General features: G+C 41.4%; 1 protein-coding gene across 1 annotated transcript in view; it reads left to right on the plus strand.

Annotated features, from left to right (window-relative positions):
- Nucleotides 1–301: 301 nt before the first annotated feature.
- Nucleotides 302–23,741, plus strand: part of tox3 (TOX high mobility group box family member 3) — a 56,484-nt gene continuing 33,044 nt past the window's right edge. The window contains exon 1 of the mRNA XM_088939209.1: nucleotides 302–1,268. Coding sequence (XP_088795335.1) covers nucleotides 1,167–1,268 — 102 coding nt within the window. The 5' untranslated portion in view covers nucleotides 302–1,166. The remainder of the gene's footprint in view (nucleotides 1,269–23,741) is intronic.

Below are 23,741 nucleotides of genomic sequence, written 5' to 3' on the forward strand. Positions count from 1 at the left end.
AGCTGCATTAATCTGGTGTCGGGACGTGAATTAAAAGCAGTAATACACAAATCTGTGGTCACACTGACGTGATCTCGACCAGATTCTGAAAGCGCTTGCCCACTTTAGCCAACTGCATCAGGTGCAGAAGGTGAGGAAAGGGTGTGTTGGCGGAGGCTTTCAGGAAAGTAAATACTGATAAAACGTGCAAACGTCTCGGCTCCGGTGTGCCGGTGTAGCAGGAGCGTGCGCCGGGGCGTGGCCGCGGGGCCGCGGGGCGTGGCGAGCACAGCTCGGGGAGGGGCCCCGGCTGTTCACGCGCTTTACTTATTCATTATTGTGGAGCAGGAACCGTGCCAGCAGCGGAGCGGAGCGGCTCTTCTCCAACTACAAGCTGTCACCACTGGATGGGAAGACTTCTGGACTTCTGCTTTTTACTTCTTTCTTTAAAAAAAAACTTTAAAAGGGCCGTCGCAGAGGGTAGATTCCTTCATCCCGAAGGAAACAGCAACAACAACAACAAAAAACAGGGAAAAGAAAGAAAGAAAGAAGGATACCGGCATGCTGTAATTTCTCAATCGCCGCACACAAACAGCAACAAACTTAAAACAAACACTGCTGAAGCAAGAGAAGGCGGAGGGGGCTGAAGAGGGGGGAAAAAAAAGGGCGTACGAGTGCTGACGGACCCTCCTCCATCCCGTGTGCGCTTTCCCCCCGCTGTTATCAGCGTCTGAATCGGCCAGCCTGCCGGGCTGTGGGGTCGCCTCCTGCCTCTGTCGCTGCCGGTCGCGTGGCTTCTTTGTGTGCAGCAGCTGCTGCTCGATGCCTGGGCAAACACTGCGGCTCGGCGCAGCGAGAGCCCCTCCGGTTTACCTGCTTCCAGCGTCCCAACTACAAACAAAGAAGAGGATTCGAACAACTTGAATACTCCCCCCTTCCCCACACACCTCCTTTCTTCTCCCCCCCCCCTTCTGTGCTGTTTTTATTCTTACCTTCTCCCCCCCCCCCGCCTCCCACACACACACACACAACCCCCCAGAACCGTCCCGGGAAAGGTACGGGCTTGTCTTCCTCCTCGCCCCGCCGGACCGCGCGTGGATGTTAAACGAAACGGAGAGCGGCGGCTCCTGGCGATCGGGTTTCTGTCTTGATCGATTCCGCCTGAGCAACTTTGATCCGACAAAACCATGGATGTAAGGTTTTATCCGTCGGCGGGGGGGAACCCCATTCCCGGAGAACCGTCGAACCTGGATTTTCCCCACTGCCTGGGTTACTACAATTATAACAAGGTGAACGTTTTATATATATATATCTTTTTTACTTTCATTCCTGTGCGTTGGTGCCCCAGTTTTCTTTCAAACCCTGTTTTTGTTTTAACTCACTTGGAATTAGTATTTCCACAGAGTTAATGATTGAACAAACTACTTCCACTAGAATTGCCGGCCCTGTCGCAGCTGTTACTAATATTGCTCGCCTTGTTGTTGTTGTTGTTGTTGTTATTATTATAATTATTATTATTAAACTAAGCGGCACGTGTTCCAAAGTTTGGGCGTCGTTTCGCGTGTGGAAGTGTAGTTTGCTGGCAGGCTTTGGGCTGCTCTTGATTGTTCACCTCGATACAATGTTTGAGCCACGAGTTACAATGTTGGAGCTCCCGGCTGCTCGCAGGTGCACTTTGCGAGCGCCGTCCGGTAAATGCCGGGTAGGAGGCGACGAGAAAGCGGGGTCCAGCTTCCATGCTGTGGTTTTTTTTTTCTTCCGACGGTTTGATTTTCTTTCCTTTGTCTCTCAGGATGGCATCGGAGCATTCGGGCTCAGATAGCCGCTCTGTTCACTTTCTAAGAAGTGGGGGGGACTAACCCGTACCGCACATCATCTTGTCTGAAAAGCGTCTCGGGTGTAATGTTATGTACTGTCCGGTTTTCGATCTCTTTAATGTTTGGTCATGATCCTAGGGGGTGCCGACCCTGCATCGCCAGTGCAAAAGAAGCACAGAAGTTGTAGAAACTCTTCTCGAGTAGTGCTGCGAACCGTGCTTAAGCCCCGAAGCTGTGCGACTTTACAAGGTTACACACATTTCACGTCCCTGCCCCCATCCACATCCACGTACAGGACACGGCGTCAAGAGGCTGGGGAGCCGTGGACAAAGAACTGTCAGCTCGGGAGCCCTTCGTGCGGCCAGATAATGGCTGATGGGGTTGGGAAAGCAGGGTGAAAACGAGCAAAATGTGGTGTCGAGTCACATGTTTCGGAGCAGCTTAGATAGATAGATACTTTATATGTGAAGGAACTGCTCGATGTCGGGTCGGGGTTGAAGACCCTGGTGTTCGGATTCCCTCTTGGTTCCTCGGCTCTCCCCTGTAGTCCGAAAAAGTTTCAATCCAGCCTTCCTTTGCAGTTTCTAATGAACCGAGATGTCTTGCGATGTGCCGGGCTCTTTGGAAATCCTTCCCAGGTTGTCATTTGTGAAGCGTGAACCACTCAACATTGCCTGTTTCCGCTCAGAGATGCGGGGCACTGGGATGGAAACAGTCTTGTTTTAGAAGGTGGCAGCTGCGCTACGCGGAACGCTTGCGTTTGAAACGTTAAAACTCACAATATTGTGCGTCGTTTTGTGTTTGACTGCGCTCGAGCGGCCGGCTTCTGAAAGAGAATTCCGACGTGTTTGGAAAGGTGGCAAAAATGGGGGGGGGGCGATAGTTTTAATAATCGGGCAATATTTAAAATGACAAAAGGTACCGCGAAAGCCCTGATGTTTCTGAGGGGGGACCCAGGCTACTCCAGCAAGAGCGCGCCCGGCCAGAACTTGTGAACTTTGGCGGTGCAGCCATGTTTAGTCGACGCGGGTTATAGCAACTCGCGCCACTGAGCGTGTTAAGTGGACAGCTGCACGTCTGTTGCATTCTGTCGACATTAAGAAAGAAAAAAAGTGTGTGAGCTTCTTGAAGCCTTTGCTCACGCCTTTTAATGGTACGGTGGTGGTTTCTGGTTTTTAAATGCTGGTCATTTTAACTTGTCACCCTATAATCGCCATTGTTCGCGCTATTTGTTCAGTTCTTAAGCATTGAATCACCGGCGATGGCAGAAATATTCAAGAACAATATTGCGTGTCGCCTAAAATACAAGGAGCAGTACGTGACACAACAAGACGTAATACACGTGTGGTTGTTTTATGTGACTTTTTGTATTTTGTTGTAGACGGCGTGGTAAAATGCCATTAAAATGGATGAGCCTAAAGTATCATTCTAGGAAATGCTGAGAGGTAATCAATTTTTTGTTGTAGGGCATGAATCATTTTTTATTAGAATCAATATTGATCTAGGAAATGCCTTTCCATTATAATAAGCATTGTCCCCAGATTATTAACAATTGCTTTTCCTTGTAGGAAGCAAAATGAATCCATTTTGATTTTTTGGAATAGTGATGTATATTTAAATGCAAACCTGACCAGAGATTGGACTAAGCAAGACTAAGATTTCATAATTTATTGATGGTCACAACACGGTCCCATTCAGCTCTGTAAATATAAGATAATTGGCTCGAGAGTGTGTAAAATAGAGGAGATAAATCTCAGCAGGGCAATGGCCGAAGTCAGTCTCCTTTCAATTGCAATCAGTATCACAGAGTGAACTTTGTAGTCGGGTTTGTTTCTTTGTGATCAGTTCTAATTTAGTTTGTCAGATTCTATTATCCAGGGTCTCCTATAAGATTTAAGCAAAATTTTAAAATCCCAGATGTGTTTAAAGGATATTGTGCCTGTGTTGTATGGGCTGTGAGAAAGTGGGTTTTACTGTTTGGTCAGAAGAAAGCTATTGAAATAGTCATAGCTTGTGGGATGCTCTTATGTAGCACCTGGCCCAGAATATTGTGCCTGTCGTCATTTCCTGTGTCCTTTCATCCATGAGACGTGTGCAGGCAAGGGCTTTGGTTTTTTGGAGGCGGAGGATCAGAAGTCACAAGAGAGCTGTACAGTCTTAGGAGGTGAATGTGAGGTCTACAGAGCCAGTGCACTGAGGGCTTGCCTGCTTGGGTTGAAATATCAGAAAGGTGCAGAGGCTGCTGGATGAAAGAACCATGACAGATCGCCCATGGGTGCACGTGCCATGTCAAACAGCGACCATTGTCCAAACTGTAGGTACGTCTTTCTCACTCTGAACCTGGCCCGCGTGCGTTGCAGTTGACACGAGTGATTGCTGTCCTAGAACGGAGAACACAAACTCCACACAATTCCCAGCCTCTGCAGGACAGAACCATGACCTAGAAGATGCACCTGGAAATAAAGCACCCGCAGATTTTGTTTTAGTGGGGGGGCACAGCAAGGTGCACACTATCCTGAAGTGAATGGGTGCAGGCAGTGGCACGCCTCCCCTGTGATTTAGGAGACTCGTTAGGATCTTTCAGGGTCTAAGGTTCACAGCTCAGCTCTTCAGATTGTGAGGCTGTTAAGCACACTTCTACCAGTTGCCATATTTTCACTGCAGCGAAACTCAATCTGTTCATTAAATCCCTTTCAAACTGTCATCTTCAGTGGGAAGATGCTGATGAGCAGGTGAGTTTAACGGAGTTAAATGCATTGGGGGGGGTGGGGTGTAGTCAGCGAATCTCGCCTTGGTGAATAGTGGTAGGTACAGTCTTCAAATTCATTCAACCTCGATTATTTAAAAGAGACATTTTTAATAATGAGGGGCAACGTGGGAGTGGCATGGTGGTGCAGTGGTGAGCATCCTGGGGTCCTGGGTTCAATTCTGGACCTGGGGTGCTGTCTGCTCCGTTTTCCTGCCGCCGTCCAGAGTTATACTGGTGGGTTAATCGGTTTCTGGGAAAGTTGGTGTAAGTGTGGACGGGTGTGTCGGAGAGTTCCCCGCAATGGACTGGCGCCCCACCCAGGGTGTATTCCACCTTGCACCTGTGGCTTGCTGGGTTAAGCTCCAGCTTCCCCATGAATCTAAACTGGAAGTGGTTGGAATATGGGTGGATGGGTGGGGGGGGGGGGGGGGGGGGGGGACGTATAACATCAGCTTTGGTGGGAGACTCCCCTGGAGGGCCCTGGTGTAGTACATCGTAAAGGTCGCCATACATTTTCTATTTTTTAGGGAAGTAGTGGCCTTGAGGGTTAAAGAGTCTCTTCATGACCTAATTAAACAAATCGCCCGTTTAAGTGATCGCAGTCCCACTTCAAAACTGATGTTTTAATGGGTACTTATAAATCCTCCTGGATATTTGCTGTGCAGCAGCAAGTTTGGAGCCAATCTCATTTCTGGGATGAGCATGATCTTCCCCCAGTTGCTAATCTGCTAATTATGATTTTACGTTGTGTTGCTTGATCAGAAGGAAGGTTTGGAAGATCCCGGCTGTGTTGTCTCACCGTTTTCCCTGTCTTGCCTTCTTGCTGAGGAAAAGGTCTTCGCATTGAGCTGTTGTTCTGCTGGAAGGAACCTTGTAAAGTCTGTTATTGCTCAGTTTGTTTGAAAAATAGTTTTAAAAACTTCGCTGATTTTTATGACATCGAAATCTTCTCGCAAAAAAAAAAGGCAGACTCCAAATTTACTGATGCAGGAGACTGAAGAGTAGCTGTTAAACATCTCACAGTTCTGCCAATGTACAGGATAATCCCAGATGAACCTTTACAGAGTCGTAATTTGTTTGAAGAGTGAAACCAGCAAACCAGACAGGGTTTATAATTATATAAATGTGTGTGAAAAGTGGTGAGAAAATTTACATTTGCAACTGCCTGAAATTGGATCTTTTGGGTAATTAAATTTGATTTTACGGAGAAAGAAAATGACTAGAATTGTTGAAACAGCATTTTGTCAAACCATCCTATAATGGTAATATATTGATTATATTATGAAACTTTATAAACACTCTTAAGGTTGTTTCTGTGGTGTGTATTTTACTCTTGTAGAAGCAGACCATGGCATATCCCTGTATTTAATTCTTAATCACCTGAATTGTGTCCAGGTGTATGACAGATTTGTCCCAGCAGGGTGTACCTTTTAATAAAGTGCTTTGATATGAATTTAAACACAAAGGAAACAGCACTCAAGGGCATTCCTGCAAGCTCCTTTGAGGTACTAATTGGCCGGCATTTAAAAATGATATGTGAAGATCTACATTACATTTAATTCATAGGGGATAATGACTGTGCTTTTGATTTTATTGCAGGCTATATAGGATTATATAGAAAACACGTGCAGAATTAGTCATTGAATCTTAAAAACCCAAATGCAGTTTTAAAGAGTTTAATGAATACATGTGCATCCGCTTTGGTAATGATGTAATTTTTTTTTTATTTTGTTAAAAGCTTGGTTCTAACACAAAAGTTGTAATGTATTGGAGTTGATTTGAAATGCAGAGGTCTGTGGTTTCAGTGAGCCTTATTTGAAAAGAAGTTTCCAGAAAAGAACAGTCAGAGGCGTTAACATTGTTTTCTATTGCATTATGGTAAACAGGAAACTTAAAATTACCCGGCTTGTTCATATTCCAATCGCTTCCTTTTATCCCTGACTACTGAAGAAGGAAAAGGGAGAGGGGGTATCTTTCAAAGCTATTTTTAAACATGCTTTATAAATTAACAGGCTGAGTGTACCTGATACTTCATTGATTATGTCTTTTGAATTAATAAAAGCAAATATGCTCTGCATGTGTGTAGTTGAAAGGGTTTTCCAATCTGCAGCCCTCATTTTCAGCTACAAACGAGGGTCGGGCGAGATCAAACCTTACCTAGGTGTTCACGGATTTTGCTTAAGAAGACTTAGACGCTCAAGCGACCATTATTTTTATGCTCAGGTTCTTCTTTTCAAAGTGTAGCTAAATGGGACATATAAAGTGGAGTTTCCATAATCATGCACTGATGCAGACTGCAGGCTATGTCAGTGTTCTGGGGTGCTTGTAGATATTGCAAGTTATGACAAGATGTTTTTTCCGAATCCTGAACATTTATATTTAACATTCATCTCTGGTTTATGTAATGTTATTCAACTGTTGGAGATTTTTTCTTAGGAAACCAGTCATATAGTCAATTGGAAAAGGAGTCGGTTGTTTTCTAGGGATGGGGCTAAGGAATTGACTCCATCGTGCATTCATAAAAGTCATACATTTAAAAGCTTTGCGGCTTGGACTCCATTCTGAGCTCTTTGAGATATTTGCTGCAAGGTGAGGATCAGAAAGGAGCCTTTTCATTGTGCTCCATTGCATGTTGCAGTTTTCCTTTCACATTCTTAAGTTTTCTTTGTTTTTTATGGTATCATATTTTCAATTATTAACATGGTCAAACGGTCCTTCAACAAGAACTGCACACAGAAAAAGAAAACCATGACTTTCGCTGCTGGTACACTTTGAGAGCTCCCATTCATTCTACTATGAGTGAAGAATACCCCACCCCCCACAGTTAGCCCTTATGCTACAAAAACAAACAGGAAACAAAGAAGCCCTAGAAATACTAAATTACATCCCCCACCCCACTGCCCCTCAGTCCTCCCTGACCGCATTTGCTACCAGCGATGAAAAGGTTAAAGAAAGTCCCAAACACTTTGCACGGGCCTTCTATTTTAACACGAAACCCTGCACACAATGCATTCCAGAAATACTTTCCACATCGGCCCTGTGAATAATAATGCGAAACCTGGGACAGGTCAATTCTTAACAGTGCTTACAGTAAATTTATCTGTATGTGCGGGCCAACAACTATAATTAGGTGTGGTGACCTTGGGTTTTCCTCTTGGTTTTCTTTTTTGGTTGCAGTTTGATGCATCTTCTTACTTAAATGTAACCAAAACATTGTTCTTGAAATTTCTGTCTACGCTTGAACTCCTGTGAGCTACAGTAACCCGGAAGCTCCCATGATGCACTGCGGCGGTTGCCATGGAGGTTGTGATTCAGTTCAAGAATGAGTAGAGGGTTCCTGCCTCTGTTAGGAAACAAAGAGCAGAGAGAACTCAGGGTCCCAGTGCAGTGAAATAACCTATTGATTTATCTTTTGTGATGCCCTCTAACGCTCCTGGGGAGGGGGGCCTGGGTGGTGTGAGTTTATTTCTTGATAAATAGGCTGTATTCTCTTCTGGATATTTTTTTTGCTTCGTCTGCGATGTCGAGTTTGCATGTGCTTTGCTGAAAAAGGGAAAGGTTCAATATTTACTTCCGTTAAATCTTCAGTAACGGCAGTGCTTTTCTGCAACGGAAAGAGATATTCATCCACAGATTGCTGGTTTTTGTCATTGCTTTGAGTGCTCAGGCCTCAGTACAATGTGTGTGTACTTGCTCTTCTGTGCTCTGTACTCCCAGCAATAAGCTGACCTTGCACCATACTGTTCTGATCAACAATGTCAACATGCAGCAACAGTGTGCACAGTGTAAAAATAAAGTAGTCCTTTATGCAGCATACAGTCATTTATCTTCCAGATGAACTCCGCTATAATATGATTATCCTGTCAGTATGAAAGAAGCGTTGTTTGGGAGCTGGACCGAAGCATTTTACTGTAAGCATACAAGAGAGATTTTGTGCGTAATGAAATTTTCCATGTTCTAATTTAAACATTTTTTTTTGCTTGGATGTGATATGTAGCAACCACCAGGATTTTAAAAGGGCTTGAACACTGCTGTGTCATGTTAAACACGTGTGGTAATAAGTAAAGATTTAAACGTGTTAAGTTTTTTTTGTAAGTTGAGTGCAATGCTTAGGTGGATTAACTACCCCTATGATAAACCACTGGGAAGCTGTTGAATATTTAAGCCTTGGCTGACACAGACTGCTTCCCTGATCTGTTAAAGTGCATCTTTAATCTTGTTTCTCCTCAGAAATTGCTGCTATGAAATATTAAAAAAAAAATATATCTGTGCTCGTTACTTACGTAAAGCATGTGTTCGAATCATACTTCCCCAAAAAAACACATTAATTTTCCCTAAGAATAGAGAATTTTCTGCTGGAGTCATTCTGAATGAGATACTGCGATTGTCAGTAGAAATGCTGCCATTGTAGTAATTTCTGCCTTTGATCCTAGTGAAAAGCACTATATATTAATGTAATATTCAAAGCGTGATGGCCGTGTAGTCTTGGCTATGGGAACTTCATACATATTTGGATGAATGTTCTCCTACAGAATATTTCTTTTAGCAGCCCATGGGCAAGTAAAAACTAAGAGTGCCAAAGATCCTAAAATTACCAAGAGGTGCTCTAACCCTTGTTGCTGCCATTACCTTTCTTGCTTATACTGTGATGTTTTATGTTACGGAACAGCATGACACAGTATTTTGTTTACTTTACTGTAGTGCCCCCTGTAATTCTTTTCTGCAGAAAGACATAAAAAAGTGAAAATTTCCTTAAGTTTTTTTAAGACAAGAGCAAAGAGTTTTTTTTAGTTTTCCTGGCCGAAGTTGTGTACGGATGGTTCACTCGCGCTTTTGAAAAAAATCAAATATTCCATTGTTGCAGTCTTTGTTTCGGGTCTTGCAGTTGCGGAAATCCAGTTTTAAAATATTCAATGCATACATGCATAAAAAACATTGAGAGGCATGGTGATTAGCCCTGCTCTTGCATTTCATTTAATTTAATTCCATCTTGTTGTCCTTGTGCATGGAGTTTGCATGCTCACCAGCTAGGTATGATTGGCTGTTCTCGGGGATCCCTTTCGGTGTGCCCCTGTGATAGGCTGGCGAGCACTAGTGCTTTCAGTCCCACCTTGCTCCTCAGCTGGGATAGGAAGAGGCCATAACCCCCATCTGGACAAGTGTTGAAAAGCCACTTACACCTAGACACTTTAAGTATAATGATAATATATGAATATGGTTTAATATATATATATAGTAAAATGCTTATACATTATAATTACTGATATAGTGTGCATTCGTTTTTATGTATTTATAATTTATTTATACTAATAATTATTCATTTCTATGCAAAAACACTATAGTATTGCTGTCTTTGGACTGACAGACAGAAGTTAAGCCAGTGCATAAAAACAAATTGCATCCGATTATTTTGCACAGTGTTCAAAATAATCAAATAATCGAAATAAGTGTTCTTACCTAATTGGACATATTGCCTTACAACATATGCTCTGATAATCAAAATTTTCTGAGGTTATTTTTATAGCATTGTGCTTTCAGAAAAAAGCTTTAAGAGCCGGGATAGCAATTATCCACAAGGATACAGTATATCCACAAGTATCCTTGGTGTTTAATTGCTTCCTAATTGCTAATTTACTTTCTCCAATCTTGAATTTCAGAAATCATTATTATTACACTGTAATTATTTAGAGCTATAAGCCATTATTAGAAATTATAATGACACTTACAATTAAGGTGATTAAAAGTGATTATCCAGTTTTCAGGACCGTAACAATTAATAATTTTGCACAGAAAACAAAATAAAAATGAAGCGCAATAATCATGAATTTAAAATGTAACCCAGAGGCGTTTTTTAACCAGTTGACCTTCTCAGCCCAGTTCAGCTGCTTTTTGCAGTAAAATGTTATTTGGAATTTTGTCCCCCCCAGATGTGCTACACATTCACATGGTAACATTTAATAACTCAATCTTGCTTTTTAAATGGAAAAAATAACAAACGACAAACCTTATGATGTGGAAACCCCCTGCATGCTCCTAAAATTCTGCAGTGTCTAGGATAGTGAGAAATAGTAGATCTGTGCATATCAGGCCAGTGTCTTGTGCGAGATTTATTTTTTGGACTGTGAGAAGCTGTTTCAGTCTGGCTTTCACTCTGTATATCACTGACAGGATCAACTTCACTGACTTATTACAGAAGAAAAATCCCCGTGCCCTAGGAACTGGTTGTATTCTGAATTAAGCAGTTTTCGAAGGACAAGTCAATCATTTCTGGTTGGGTGATTTTATAAGTGTTGCGTCCTGCAAAATACTTTGCCTTCCAGTTAAGATGCACATTTTTAAAGCAGTATTGCTGGGTAATAGCTGCTGCATTATTGTGCACTGGGACCTGCATCTTTTTTCAACAAAACTGGGAAGTGTACAGTGCTTTAAATTTTGTCTTGCTCCCCTTTGGATCTTGTAGCTGATGTTACGCTGGCATCCATCCCATTTGTAGCTACTGTATCCAGTACAGGGTTGTGGGGGAGCCAGAGTCTATCCTGACAAGCAACGGATACACCCTGGACGGGATGCCAGTCCATTGCAGGGCACACACAGGCACACAATCACACCAGGATCAATTTTCCCAGAGGCCAATTAACCTACCAGTATGTCTTTTGACTGTGGGGGGGAAACTGGAGCACCCGGAGGAGACCCATGGAAATGTGATGGGAACGTACAAACTCCACACATATGGAATGCAGATAACAGCCCAGGAGTTGAACCCAGGGCCCCAGCTTTGCGAAGCCACAATGCAAACCAATGCACCACCCCTGTGCTGACATGCTGTCGAAAAATATTAATGCCCAGAGTCAGACAGCAGGAAGAGAGTAAAATCCTATGTGCTGTTGTCAATCTTTTTTTAGAATGTAGGGAAAAACATGGATACTGCAGGAGGGAATTACAGAACACAGTTTTTTTTTTTCATATCTTAAGCTATAGCACTTTTTCTGTTCTTGAATATGTTTTTAAATAATTACAGATAAATGTTGTTATTTAATTTTAAAATGATAAAGGTCATTCTGACTTTCAGGGGTTCATGGTATTGAATCATCAGTAACATCTACAAGGGCTATTAAAGACCCCCGAAAAGATCCATGCTTTCGGGTGAGACCTGCATGGACATTCCCACCCTAAGCCCAGCGTCCCCCCTCCTGATCAAGCAATGAAATATCACAACCTCATGTCAAAACGGTCTCGCCTCTGACCTCTTGGCCTGACATTTGGGCTGATGTAGTTCATCTGTTTGCTGGGATGTTTTTCACTGGTGGTGGTAATGATTGCACTGGTGCATTGTTCCCCAGAGAGGACAGATCTTCCCCCTCCACCAGTAATTGTGAAGAGTTGAACCCTCTCGAGAAGACTGGTGCTCTGTAAAAAATGAACACAGTCCTCAAGCGATTGCAGATCTCGGACAGTGTCTGGGCAGCTGATGTGCTTTACAGGCAGATCTAAAGAGTTATTCCTTGCAAAAGCTGGAACGTCCAGACTTAAACAGGGGCATTGCTACCTGGCTTCTCAGTTGTAACTAAGCACACAAAGACTACAAGGGCTCTGGAAATAGTCACTTATTAAAAGACATACTGCTTGAACTAATCTTATTGGTCTTGGAACCTGGAAACCATTCAAGTTCTAAATACACATCTTTTCTGCTTAATATAGGGAATTAAATGTAGCTGATGTGACAGTGTGTCATTATAACCTAATGATGATGATGATGTTTATATAACCATAGATGGAACGGAATCTGAGTCTGCTCAGGTCACTGGGCTGGAGCTCGCTTCTGTGCTATAAGGCTGGCAGTGTGCTGGACAGAGGGAATGACCTAGATGTGTGCTGTAACACTTGGCTTTTATTGTCAACTAGAATAATTCTATTGAAATTTCTCCTTTGCAACAATTGACTTTTTTGAAGGGCAGAGCAACCGAGTAATTTGCTTTGTAATGCCTGTAGAGTCAAGACAGTGACAAGCGTGTCACCTGCTAAATCTTTCATATCAGGGAGGGGGAAATGTGTTCTTCCTGGTTATTTAAAAGACGAAAGAAAGGGGATGATGCTTATCTTACCAATAGGAATGTAAAATAAGATTTGAAAGGACAGATGAACATGCAGTTCATCAATGTGCACTGTAATTGTTTGATTATTGGTCGTGCTCTATTGTGCACTACCTGCTCCTCAGATGTCCACTCGCAAGCTCGACAGTATCCTTTTTATCTTGTCCTTTGCTCTGTTCTTTGTTCTCTACCTATTCTTTGCTGAGACCTGGATTTTCCAATATGGAAAGTGTTTTTAATCCTTTGGCATGTGTCATTGGATTTTGAGGATTACAAAGTCCGCTACCTTTGAGAGCGTTGCGTCACAGTTCTGTATCGGTAATGAGAGCCAATCCCAAGAATTAAACAAAGTTTGTTGCCACCTTGTTTCCTCTACAATAATCTGATCACCACATAGGCTATGTCATTTTTTTATGCATGGCATAACAAGGAATCATCATCATCTAGCCGGCTGCCTCTCCATGACAATGATGCCAGATGTAATATATATATATAGTATGTGGAAACTACTGAACAGATGATCCAGGTAATAGACAGCAGTATTGCAGACAATTTAAAAGACATACCAACCTTTATCTGACCCTGAAGTATAAATGATGGCTTCTTGAGTAGCATGCATTCAGATGATGCTCTTTACTGTTCACGTTCATTACAGTTCAAAAAATGTTTGCATAGCAAATCAGTCTAGTGACTTTTTGTGCCCAGAATCCCCCCCATCTCTCTGCATTCTTGGGTAAAGTGTCAAAGTGGGGGAAATGTTTGAGTTGCTTAAAGAATTGAGTTTAGCTTTGTGGAAATTGAGTGAGCAGGTTGTATACTGCTAACTCTACAGGACATCCCCTGCTACGCCTGTCACTCACCTCACAAGCTGTGTCTGTGTTCTCCCACGCTTGTTCCCTGTGTGGGAAACAGTTGTTTTTATATAGTTCGGTTTTGCTCCTTTGCAATAGGTATTTTTTGTACTTTGAGATGCAGCCTGCTAAGCTTTGATTGAAGGGGGGTTATAGTTCGTGAAAGAGGCTTGCAGAATTTCTGCACATTTTTGTCTCCAATGTTTAAATGTTTCTACACATATACTTTATGCGTGTACAGTATTGAAGGCTGTTTGTTTTCTGACATCAAAGACTTTACTCTAGACAATCATCGGATTTTATCCATTGTAAAATTCTCTGTAGACGTTCATTATGTTGTGGTTTCCAGTTAACCTGTTACAGCTTACAAAGAGAGATGGCGGCTTGGCCTTATGACCTGATCTGTGAATGTAGCCATACATCAAGAATAGCCGTTATCATAAAAAGTGACTGCTAATCCAATATTACTACTGTATTAATTCTGTAGCCTTTAAAGGTCTTCTCTGCCCAATAAATATACATTAGTAGTGTTAGAGGAGGCCAATATAAATAATAGTTTGAGGGCAAAATTATACTCTGGCAGATTTTAATTGAATATTTTATAGACATGCATTAGGCTGATAACACTTTCTGAGTATTTAATTACCATGAGTTTTTCTTTTTGGCTTGAGTGGCCCTGAAAGTATTTTAAATATTAGCAGTTTGTATTTTTCATGGCAATTGCTAGAAAAAATAAAGTTCTTGTACAGCAATTCCTTAAGGTTTCTAAAAGCCTTTATATACACTCTATAGCATGGGGCTCCAGTTAAAATAAGAGAAACAGAGCTGAATTATTGCACTCTTTCCAATTCTTTCTAACGTCTTCTTATGTTTATGGAAGGGCACTTGCCTTATGTGACATATGGCAGTTTCCCCAGTTTATAGCGCTTGTCAATCGTTGTTCTCAGCACTCAAGAAGACATAAGAAACTGTTCATCGTATTTAAATGTTTCACAGGATCCCGAAGATATTTTATTTTTCTCTTATGTGGGAGGAAAATAAACCACAGTCCTGTACTGTGGCCATATCTGCTCCAAGGACACCTTATTTTAAACTAGGCAGCTTGTCGGGTGCTTTGTCTTTTATAGAGCTTGACTGTACAACCTAGACCAATTAATCATTTTGATAGCAAAGTGAACTGAGTCACATGGCGAGGTCTAGATCAAAGTAATAAGAGTAGAAAAGATGAATCCATTTTTTTACAAAACCATTTAGTTAATAAAAAAAATGGCAGATCCCTGGAAATTGCTGTACAGCTACTTCAGTTTACAACCAAAGTGCATGTTTGGAATTCAGTCCAGTTGCCTTTAATCATGCAAGAAAGTTACGCTTCAGGTGGAGCCTGATCACTGTTGTTGGATGTGTTGTGCTTCTCTAACTATTAAAAAGATGGATACCCATAATAATAGAGACCTTGAATAATTTTTCCTCAGGTGGCCAGTACTGTTATCCTTTGGTGAAGATGCATTTCTCCAAATGCACCAGAAAAAACAACAACAGGGATTTGGACTCCATTACTACTGCAGGAAATGAGGTGCTAACCAGGAATGATCGATGAAAATGAGGAATGTTTAATTTTCACAACTCTTTTTTGCTGTAGACAAGCAGAGGCACAGAGATCGTGGGGAAAAACTGCAATAGACAGAAAAGCTTTGCCACCAAGCATATGGTTTCTTTCATTTTTGGCAGCCGTTTAATATTTATTTCATGTGCATATTAAATTGGGAGAGTGGTTACTTTGTAGACTTATTCCAAAATTGTACAGCGATTGCTTCATTGCTGAATGCGATTTTATTGGCCTCAAAAGTATCCTTAATAAAAGTGGAACCACCCTTCCCTTTGGACATAATTGAATGTTGCATTTAGGATGTTCTAATAAAGACTCAATTAGTGTTACGATACAGCTGGCTTCCATCTGTGCTTTCTGAGCAGTCTTGATGTAAGAGAGAGACTTAGAAATTCACCCTGAGGTTTATTTATAGTGCTTTCCTTTAGCTAGAAAACAGTTGAGGTTATAGCATGAATATCAACACAAGAGTTACTCTCTCGTTCATCACCCACATATCACTAAACATTTATGCCTTGGGTGTCCCGATGAGGTTAATTTCATTCTTGGAATGCTTTGAATGATTTATAACTGCCTGCTACTGCAGAGTATCACATGTTGCACCACGGTACACTGTCCTGAACGTCACTTTACACACAAAATGATGCAGAAGGCCTTCAAAAGCCTAATCAAGGAGAACTTTGTAGGGATCGTTACTGTTACGACCCCAGGTGTCAGGATGGGTTTGGATGCAGGAGAGTTTCTGGTGAGGGACTTGGGAAGCGTGACAACAAAATTTTGGGGCAAAAGTGATTTGTTTACAAGGTTAAAAAAAAGCGAATAAGTGACTGGAACGTATTTACACGACACAAAGAACACAGGGGGGGACTTGAGTGGTGCCAAAGGAAACAAAATAACAAAACAATACTAGCTAATACAGTGAGGTGTAACTTAACCAACCCAAATAAACAAAAATATAAGGTCTATATATTCAAACGCCCTAACTCACCTACACTGACTGCCCAAAAACCAGAAAATAGAAAGGCGGCACTCGCCCCTAACCTAGTGTGTCTAGACAAAAACAAGCCTACGTGTGCACAATGTAACCCGACGACCTTGCCTGTACCCTTTTCCCTGGTGTGCAACAAGTTCACGGCTAACACTAACACGACGCGAGTGAACCAGTCGCATGATTATGGGAAACGGGTAAAACACGAAGAAATACAAAAGCAAGGAATGGGGTACAATGAGAACAAGTAACGAGCAACGAGCAAGGTAATGCAAGCACAAAAAACTCAAAACAAAAACTAAACAAGCAAAACAAAGCCGAGGCTAGCAAAGCAAGCGAAAGGTCGAGCAATGAGCGTTTTAAGTTGAGCTGGAGCTAACCAAAGATGAGCTGAAAGGTGATGGAGTCGAGACTTCTTCAGGTATATAAACTGTTGATCTTGGGTTCTGATTGGCCAGGAGTAGATTGGTGATGATGTCACAAATGCAGCAACCAATGGGGTGGGGTTGGGTGGGGTACCTGAATACAGGAAGTGTGGAAAAAACGCACGGACACGCACGGGGACGTAGTAGTTACCTGTAGGCAGAAACAAAAAACCCCGTAAATGCCCCTGTTTAAATATTATACACGGCAAACAAAAATTTTGTAAAAAAGCAAAAATGTCAGTTCTTTCTTTGGGAAAGACAGAGGCAAATGTAGTCATTTGGAATAAATAGCTTTTGAAGACGTGTCCCTTTGTTCTGTCAGTATATATTTCAGTATGTGTAATTTTCTCTCTTGTATACGTTTGACAGTTCTCGGAAGCAGGGTTTTGTTTTTGTTGTACAGGCAGTATCTAACCCTCGTGACTCCCCATTAATGTCTGCCTGACGGCTGGGTGGACACAGTTTATCGACTAAAGGCTGCACTGATGAATGCTGGGAAGAGGAGTGTGGGAGGTCTAGGTGCTACTGAAATTTCTTCAAAGAGTTCTTCAATGGGTCTTCAAATATTAAGTATTTTTAAAAGAAAAAACAACCACCTTCTGCATGCCATTTGGGAATAGCTTCTGCTTTTACTTGATAAGATATAGGATTCCTGTACCAGCATGCTATGAGCTGAGCAGCCAGTGATAACTATTGGCTTGACTGGCTGATTAGTTATTTTCTCAGAACATCCTCCTGCAGTGGATGAGTTCATGTACAGACCAGGACAGTATGGCAGAGAGGCTGTGCGATGACAGTGGAGCACGTCAGCGGAGGAAATAACAGCCTCCTAATTGAGATCTTTTTCTGCAGATTGATGGTCTCTATTAATTGATTAATCCATTGATTCTTTTACCAATAAACTGAAACTAGCCCTTTTTTTCAGGGCACATAATGGCCCAGACAACCTTCACTTAAGCTTTTTCCAGCACCTGCAGCAGCTTGAAAATGAGTGCTCTTTAATGAGGCAAAGGACATTTCCACAAGCTGATAGAGAAGAGAAACAGAATGATTATTGTATCGGGGAGATTATATACAGTTGATTAAAGTGTTCATTTCAAGTTATCCAAGGTTAACCTTCCATAATGAAACACTGTAAAAATAATGATACGCTGAACAGTTTTATTAAGGCTTCTTGCCTGTTAAACAGTGCTGCGATGACCTTCAGCTGTTGGAGGACGTCATCAGGGAGAACATTCAGCACCCTTGTGTTTCAGGAAATGTGTATTTCTTTCAGTGCATGGTCGACATTCGATGTTCTTGGGACTGCAGTGTTGTCAGATTCAGTGCTTGATTTAATGTACTGTATTTAGATATCTAGAAATATGAGCCACAGTAATGAGGAGCCATTTTTCCATAGGTGAAAAGTGGCAAGAATATGCCTAAAGCTTATAGACCGTGTAAGATTCAAGCAGTGCACCATCTACTCCTGTAGTGGTTATAATGTACAAAGAGAGGAAGTTGTGAGTGTTAAGTCAAAGGTCAAATGTAACAGTGTAAAGAGGAGAGTAAGTAGAGTAAACATGAGTAGAGATCAGAACTGGTGTGTAGAAAAACCATTGTCTCATGATGGCAACGTAAGTTTTTTTTTTTCCCCAAAGTGGGTTTCATATCTAGCTATAGTTTTTGCAGTTCTGCAGCAATCAATTTTTATTTTTATGTAGAGCCCCACCACAGTACACCGTCTTGTACAGCATAAAAGTCCCAAGGGAACATGCCAAACCATTTCAGGAAAGATAAAAATCCATCTGTACAGTAAAAGAACTGCATAAAACTAACTGGAGTGAAAGGCAGGTTTTTAATCACCACTTTAAAAAATATGGGAAATTCTAAATGCACAGTGGGTTAACTCCCTAGCAAACTTGTGAAATTCATGCCCACCTATTTTCCTGGCTCAGACTTCCACATGCTGACTCAATGATATTATATAGTGATGCCAGCAGCCCTATCACTCTGCAACTCACAACTGGCAACCCACTGAAGCTAAGCAGTGTGAGCCTGGTCAGTACCTGGATGGGAGACCTCCTGGGAAACACTAAGGTTGCTGCTGGAAGAGGTGTTAGTGGAGCCAGCAGGAGGCGCTCTCCCTGTGGTCTGTGTGGGTCCTAATGCCCCAGTATAGTGACAGGGACACTATACTGTAAACAGGCGCCGTCCTTCGGATGAGATGTAAAACCGAGGTCCTGACTCTCTGTGGTCATTAAAAATCCCAGGGCGTTTCTCGAAAAGAGTAGGGGTGTAACCCCGGCATCCTGGCCAAATTTCCCATTGGCCCTTACCAATCATGGCCTCCTAATAATCCCCCTCTCTGAACTGGCTTCATCACTCTGCTCTCCTCCCCTCTGAGAGCTGGTGTGTGGTAGTCGAGGGGATCCCCATTACCTGTAAAACGCTTTGAGTGGAGTGTCCAGAAAAGCGCTATATAAGTGTAAGCAATTATTATTATGATGATGATGATGATGATGAAGCCACTATATGAGTCTGTATCTAATTAGATTGAATTTAGTGGGGGGAAAAAAGCAAATTATAAATCAGCCTGACAGGAAGAACATACTGTAGAGGCTAGTATTGGAGTAAATGGCTGTATGGAAATAAGAAAAAGAAAATATATTTGTAAAATGCCTGATGTTTCATGCTTGTTTATAATTACGTTTTTCCATTAGGGATAGATTACATCTGCACACTTTGGTATTTACAATAGTAGTGATTATATTTTCAAGGTGTTGTTATATGTGCAGTGACTTTCTGTTGGTGTGCTTGTATTCTCTACTGTTGGTAATAGTCTTTAATGTTTCTGCACTTTAGGAGCTTTTTTAACTGCAACTATGCATTGATTGTTTTTGATTTCAGCAATGGCTCTCGGAGATTCTGGATCGTAAATGTTGTCAGGTTACAATCCGTCTGCTGTTCAGTGACATCTAAGTGCAGTTTGAAAGCAAATCTGGACTTGGTTTGGAACTGCAGGGAAAGCCCGCTCAGTGGATCCAGTGTGGAGAGTAGTTTTGGTACTCCCAGTGTAAACAACCTGTTCAGTGGAGGTATTTAACGAGTAAACAGTGGAGGGTTTGTGGTCTAAAAGATGGTCAGTGAAATAAGAGCTAAAGCTGTCTCCTGCAGAGAAGAAACAACCAGGTAGTTCTTACATAAGCAGGGACCATTTGTTTAATTGTTGAAAGATGTGCAAGTGTTATAAAACCGATCTGCTGTGCATTATTGTTCTTTTTAATAGCATTTCACATCTTATCGGAGTTCCAAAAGGTGACAAGATTTTCAGTTTTAATTGCGTGTAGGTGGAGATAGGAAATAATGGGACATGTTCTCATTTAACTTGCAGTTTGTTTATATTTTCAATGCAAAATATTTTAAAAGTAGCTAATTAACAAATAGTATAATTATGCAAGACGTCTTATAATAGGCAAGCCTCAAGCTGAAATAACAAAGTAGCACATAAATCAAAGAACTTCTCAGTGCCAGCTCAGACCCCCCAGGGAGTTACCTCAGCGGTTAATTAAAATACAGAAGTATCTCTTTTAAAGAGTAGGTGCCCTTAGTTTGCTCACCAGAGGCCGTGACTAAATCAGACAACTTTCCTATGATTTCCATAACTACTCTGTTAGAAAGGATCACACTCTTGCCTTTTTTCCTTTGTGTTATGGAAATTAAAGTTTCTCCAGCTATCCTAATAAAAATGAGTACTTGCATGTACTTGAGAGAGATTTAATGCAGTGAAGAAGTAAGCTAATTAGCCAACTGTATAAAAAATGATGGGAGAAAGACAGCAGAGGACAGCAAAGCTACTCTGGACACTTGGGAAACTTCAGTAGGTAGCCAGTCAGTACGAGGGGCACAATGCCATTCATTTTAATCTGGGGGAAAAAAAAACTTTTTTTTTTCTAAAGGGAGGGAATTTCTCACCTTTTGTACAAAGAGAGTATAGAGATGTATTGTAGACCCTGTGAATCGCTTTGAATTTTCCAGATAAAAAAAATGCAATTACAGGAGGGATTGACAGTCAATACCAGGAGGTAATTGGGTCGATCTCTTTAGCTTTGATGAATGTAAAGATTAGCACTCCATTCATGGGCAATGTGGGCACTGCACTCTCTCAAGGTAAAGTACCTCTATGACAGGAATGGAGGAGAGATTTCTCTTTTTCGTTTTCTTTCTTTTTGGGAGATTTTACTGAGAAGGCTGCCACTCACGCCACAGTTGTTTAGAATATAGGCAGATCATTATCCTGGCAAAAAAAAGCACATGTCTCTCATTACCTTTGAAAGAGGCTGTGATTAAGACCTATCATGGAGATCACATTGAAGAGATCCAGCGTACATTGTTAGGAAATACAACAGCTCCCTGCAGACCCTGTGCTGACAGAGATGCGAAAAAGCAGGTCAAACGAAAGCCTAATGAAGATGAATGAAGAGAAATTGCTGTACAAGAGGCATGTGTAAGGAGCTCAGTCCTGAATTGTGAGATGGATCCTAACAGCTTCATTTATCAGTGCCATATTTAGTTGTAGAGTTCACACCAGAATTCTGATTTTCAATAAAAGCAGAGGTCAGTTCTCAAAATTCTGGTGAGATCTCTGAATGGTTATTTTGGCATGGCAATGTAAAAACTCGTTTAACGGTAACGGTTTGTTTTGTGGTTTGTATGGCTTGCGAGGTGCGCACTGCGATGGAAAGTAAAATGATATGCATTTAAAGACATTTTATTGCTCACATGCTTTGTCACAGGAAGGCAAATCACTCATCACTTGTAAAGGTGACAGAATTCTTCAGTGACTAATTCTGTAAATGCGTTTATCTGTATGATATTACCAGTGAACTCAATTATCATCGGAACTGGAACTGAAGTTAAGCGGTAAATGATCTATATAATCAAAAAATTGTATAATCCAGGATTGCTTCTGCACAATTCACTTAGTGTCATCAGGTTTTGTTGAGTTCCTAATGGACTGCTTCTTACTGGGTTAGTCATGTTCAGTGCACCGTGCAGTCGTGGGATATTTAAAAGTGTGCAAATTATTCAAGTATCTTTTAATTATATTGACTCGCAATTACTACTGAAACACCCTGCAAACAGGAGTTTAACAGGTTTTACACTGTTGAATAATACAGCTTCCTTGCTTCACAGACAGCCCTGGAACACATTTGCAGGGAAGCGTCAATTGCCTGAGATCACAAAATGTTAATTGTTTGAACATTTTAATTTTAAAAGCCAGCTTTGACGCTGCAGAGTAAGGGTGGTTTCTGTTTTCCTTTGGGAATCTGCTAAAGCTGCATTGGTTGTCTGTGTAGAGTAAACCATAAATCAGGGCTACCATGAGGATGTATTACCCATGTTCAGTGAAGGCAGCTGTGTGGAGGACTGGTCAGAGCTCTGGACTTGAAACTGGATGGTTGTGGTATCATATCCCAGGTGAGACATTGTACTTTTACCCAAACTGCCCCAGTAAATTACCTTGCTGGATAAATGGGTGCAAATGTAAGGCACTTTGTATGAAAGCCGGATAATGTTGGGGTAGAAATCTTTTCTGTATTAGTGTTTATTGTATGAATCGTCCTCTTTCCCGGTTCCTATTCTGAACATGCGCTATACCTCTATTTCCTATCCATAATAAAAGAACTGGCTTCAAATGCAGGAATGGCTGAGAGTCGTGCTTTTTTCTGGGGTCCCAGGTTATCTTCTTTTAACTGGTAAGGTTCAGAATTCAGTCATTGTAGCTGACTGTAGCCAGCTCCGTTATGGCAAAACTGATGCATTGTATATCCATATTGAACTGCATACTGCACACTCCTATTATGCCGATTCAAACAGACTTTATTTTGAGAACCCTTTTAATGGGCCTTTTATGCTGTTTGTATAGCACTTTAACTTGTTCATTAGTAATTGTGTTATTTTGCATATTTTCAGAGAGACTGTAATCAATTGTTAAACCTATCAAGAGTTTAATGCTATTAAGAGCTTTACTTCACCACTAGCTGCATATGATACTAAATTGTGCTGCTTGTGCTTAAGCACATTTGTTTGAATTTAGAACGGCAAAAGGAGGGAAAGAGTTAGAATAATAAATGTATAAATCTGATCCAGAGACCCGAGCTCCAACTGAAATGATTGATTTGTCAGAAATGGGCACGTACGCCAGACCTCTCTCTGGCTGTGTTTCTCTCCTTTTTTTAAGAGCTGGCTTTGGAAAACGAAGCCACAGCTCTCTCTTCACCAGTTCAGCCATTGTTCCTGTGGTCGGAATGCTTCTTTAATAGACTAAGTTACACAATTTGGTACGATTGGTACATACATTAGCGGCTAATGTAAATGCTTAATGTAATGTTGCCCTTTGGGGAAATGCGTAATGTACTTAAGGTAAAAGGATTTTGTTTTGATAGTTCCCTTGCCATTGCAGAGATGCATCTTAAAAAGGTGATTTTCTAAGGTCTGTTTTTCCACACAATGAATGGAGTCCTCACAACAAAAATTCTAATTGTGCTTTGAAACACAGCTGGGTACTGTAAATATCAAACTCAGGTTTCATAGCTGCATTTCATGTCCAGCTCCCACTATTTCATTTTGTTTTCATTAAAAGGAACAATGTTGTAAAGCGTTGTAAGGCAGCCTCCAGACAGCTTGAGTCCTCGGGTCTCTGAGACGGTAGGACTGAGTAAAAACACTAGCCATATGGCCGGGATATTTATAATCTTCGTGCCAGTCAGCTTCATTTTTCCAGCATTAAGAAAATACAATCAGATGGAATGGGCCCTGTTTATAAACTGTTAAATTTGAATAAGCTAACAGTTGAATTTGGACTGCACGACTCAAAATGGCTCATCCTTTTAAATGTATACCGACAGCACCTGGTGCTATTCTGAGATGGAGCCTTCAATTCCATCTGCTTATCTGTTATGGCTTATTTCTAAATCCTCTAATATAATTATAAAAAAAAGGAATTAAGCAAAGCAGACCGAAAGAGGGAGCGAATGTGGCGTTTCTGATCACGGGCCTGGCAGCGATGTTTTCGGAAGTCACACGGGCGTCTTCAGAACGCAGTACACTTCGTGGCTGTTTGCAAAACGCAGGTGCCACCCTAAGTGAAAAGAAAACATATGTTTCTATAATTTAAATTAATTTGCTACAGTCATACTGTTAATCTTTACCGACTTGTTGATCGGCAGTTTCCAGACACATTTTTGGAAGGAG

Source organism: Atractosteus spatula, chromosome 21 (assembly GCF_055471065.1).
Source record: "Atractosteus spatula isolate fAtrSpa1 chromosome 21, fAtrSpa1.hap1, whole genome shotgun sequence".
NCBI classification, from domain to species: Eukaryota; Metazoa; Chordata; class Actinopteri; order Semionotiformes; family Lepisosteidae; genus Atractosteus; species Atractosteus spatula.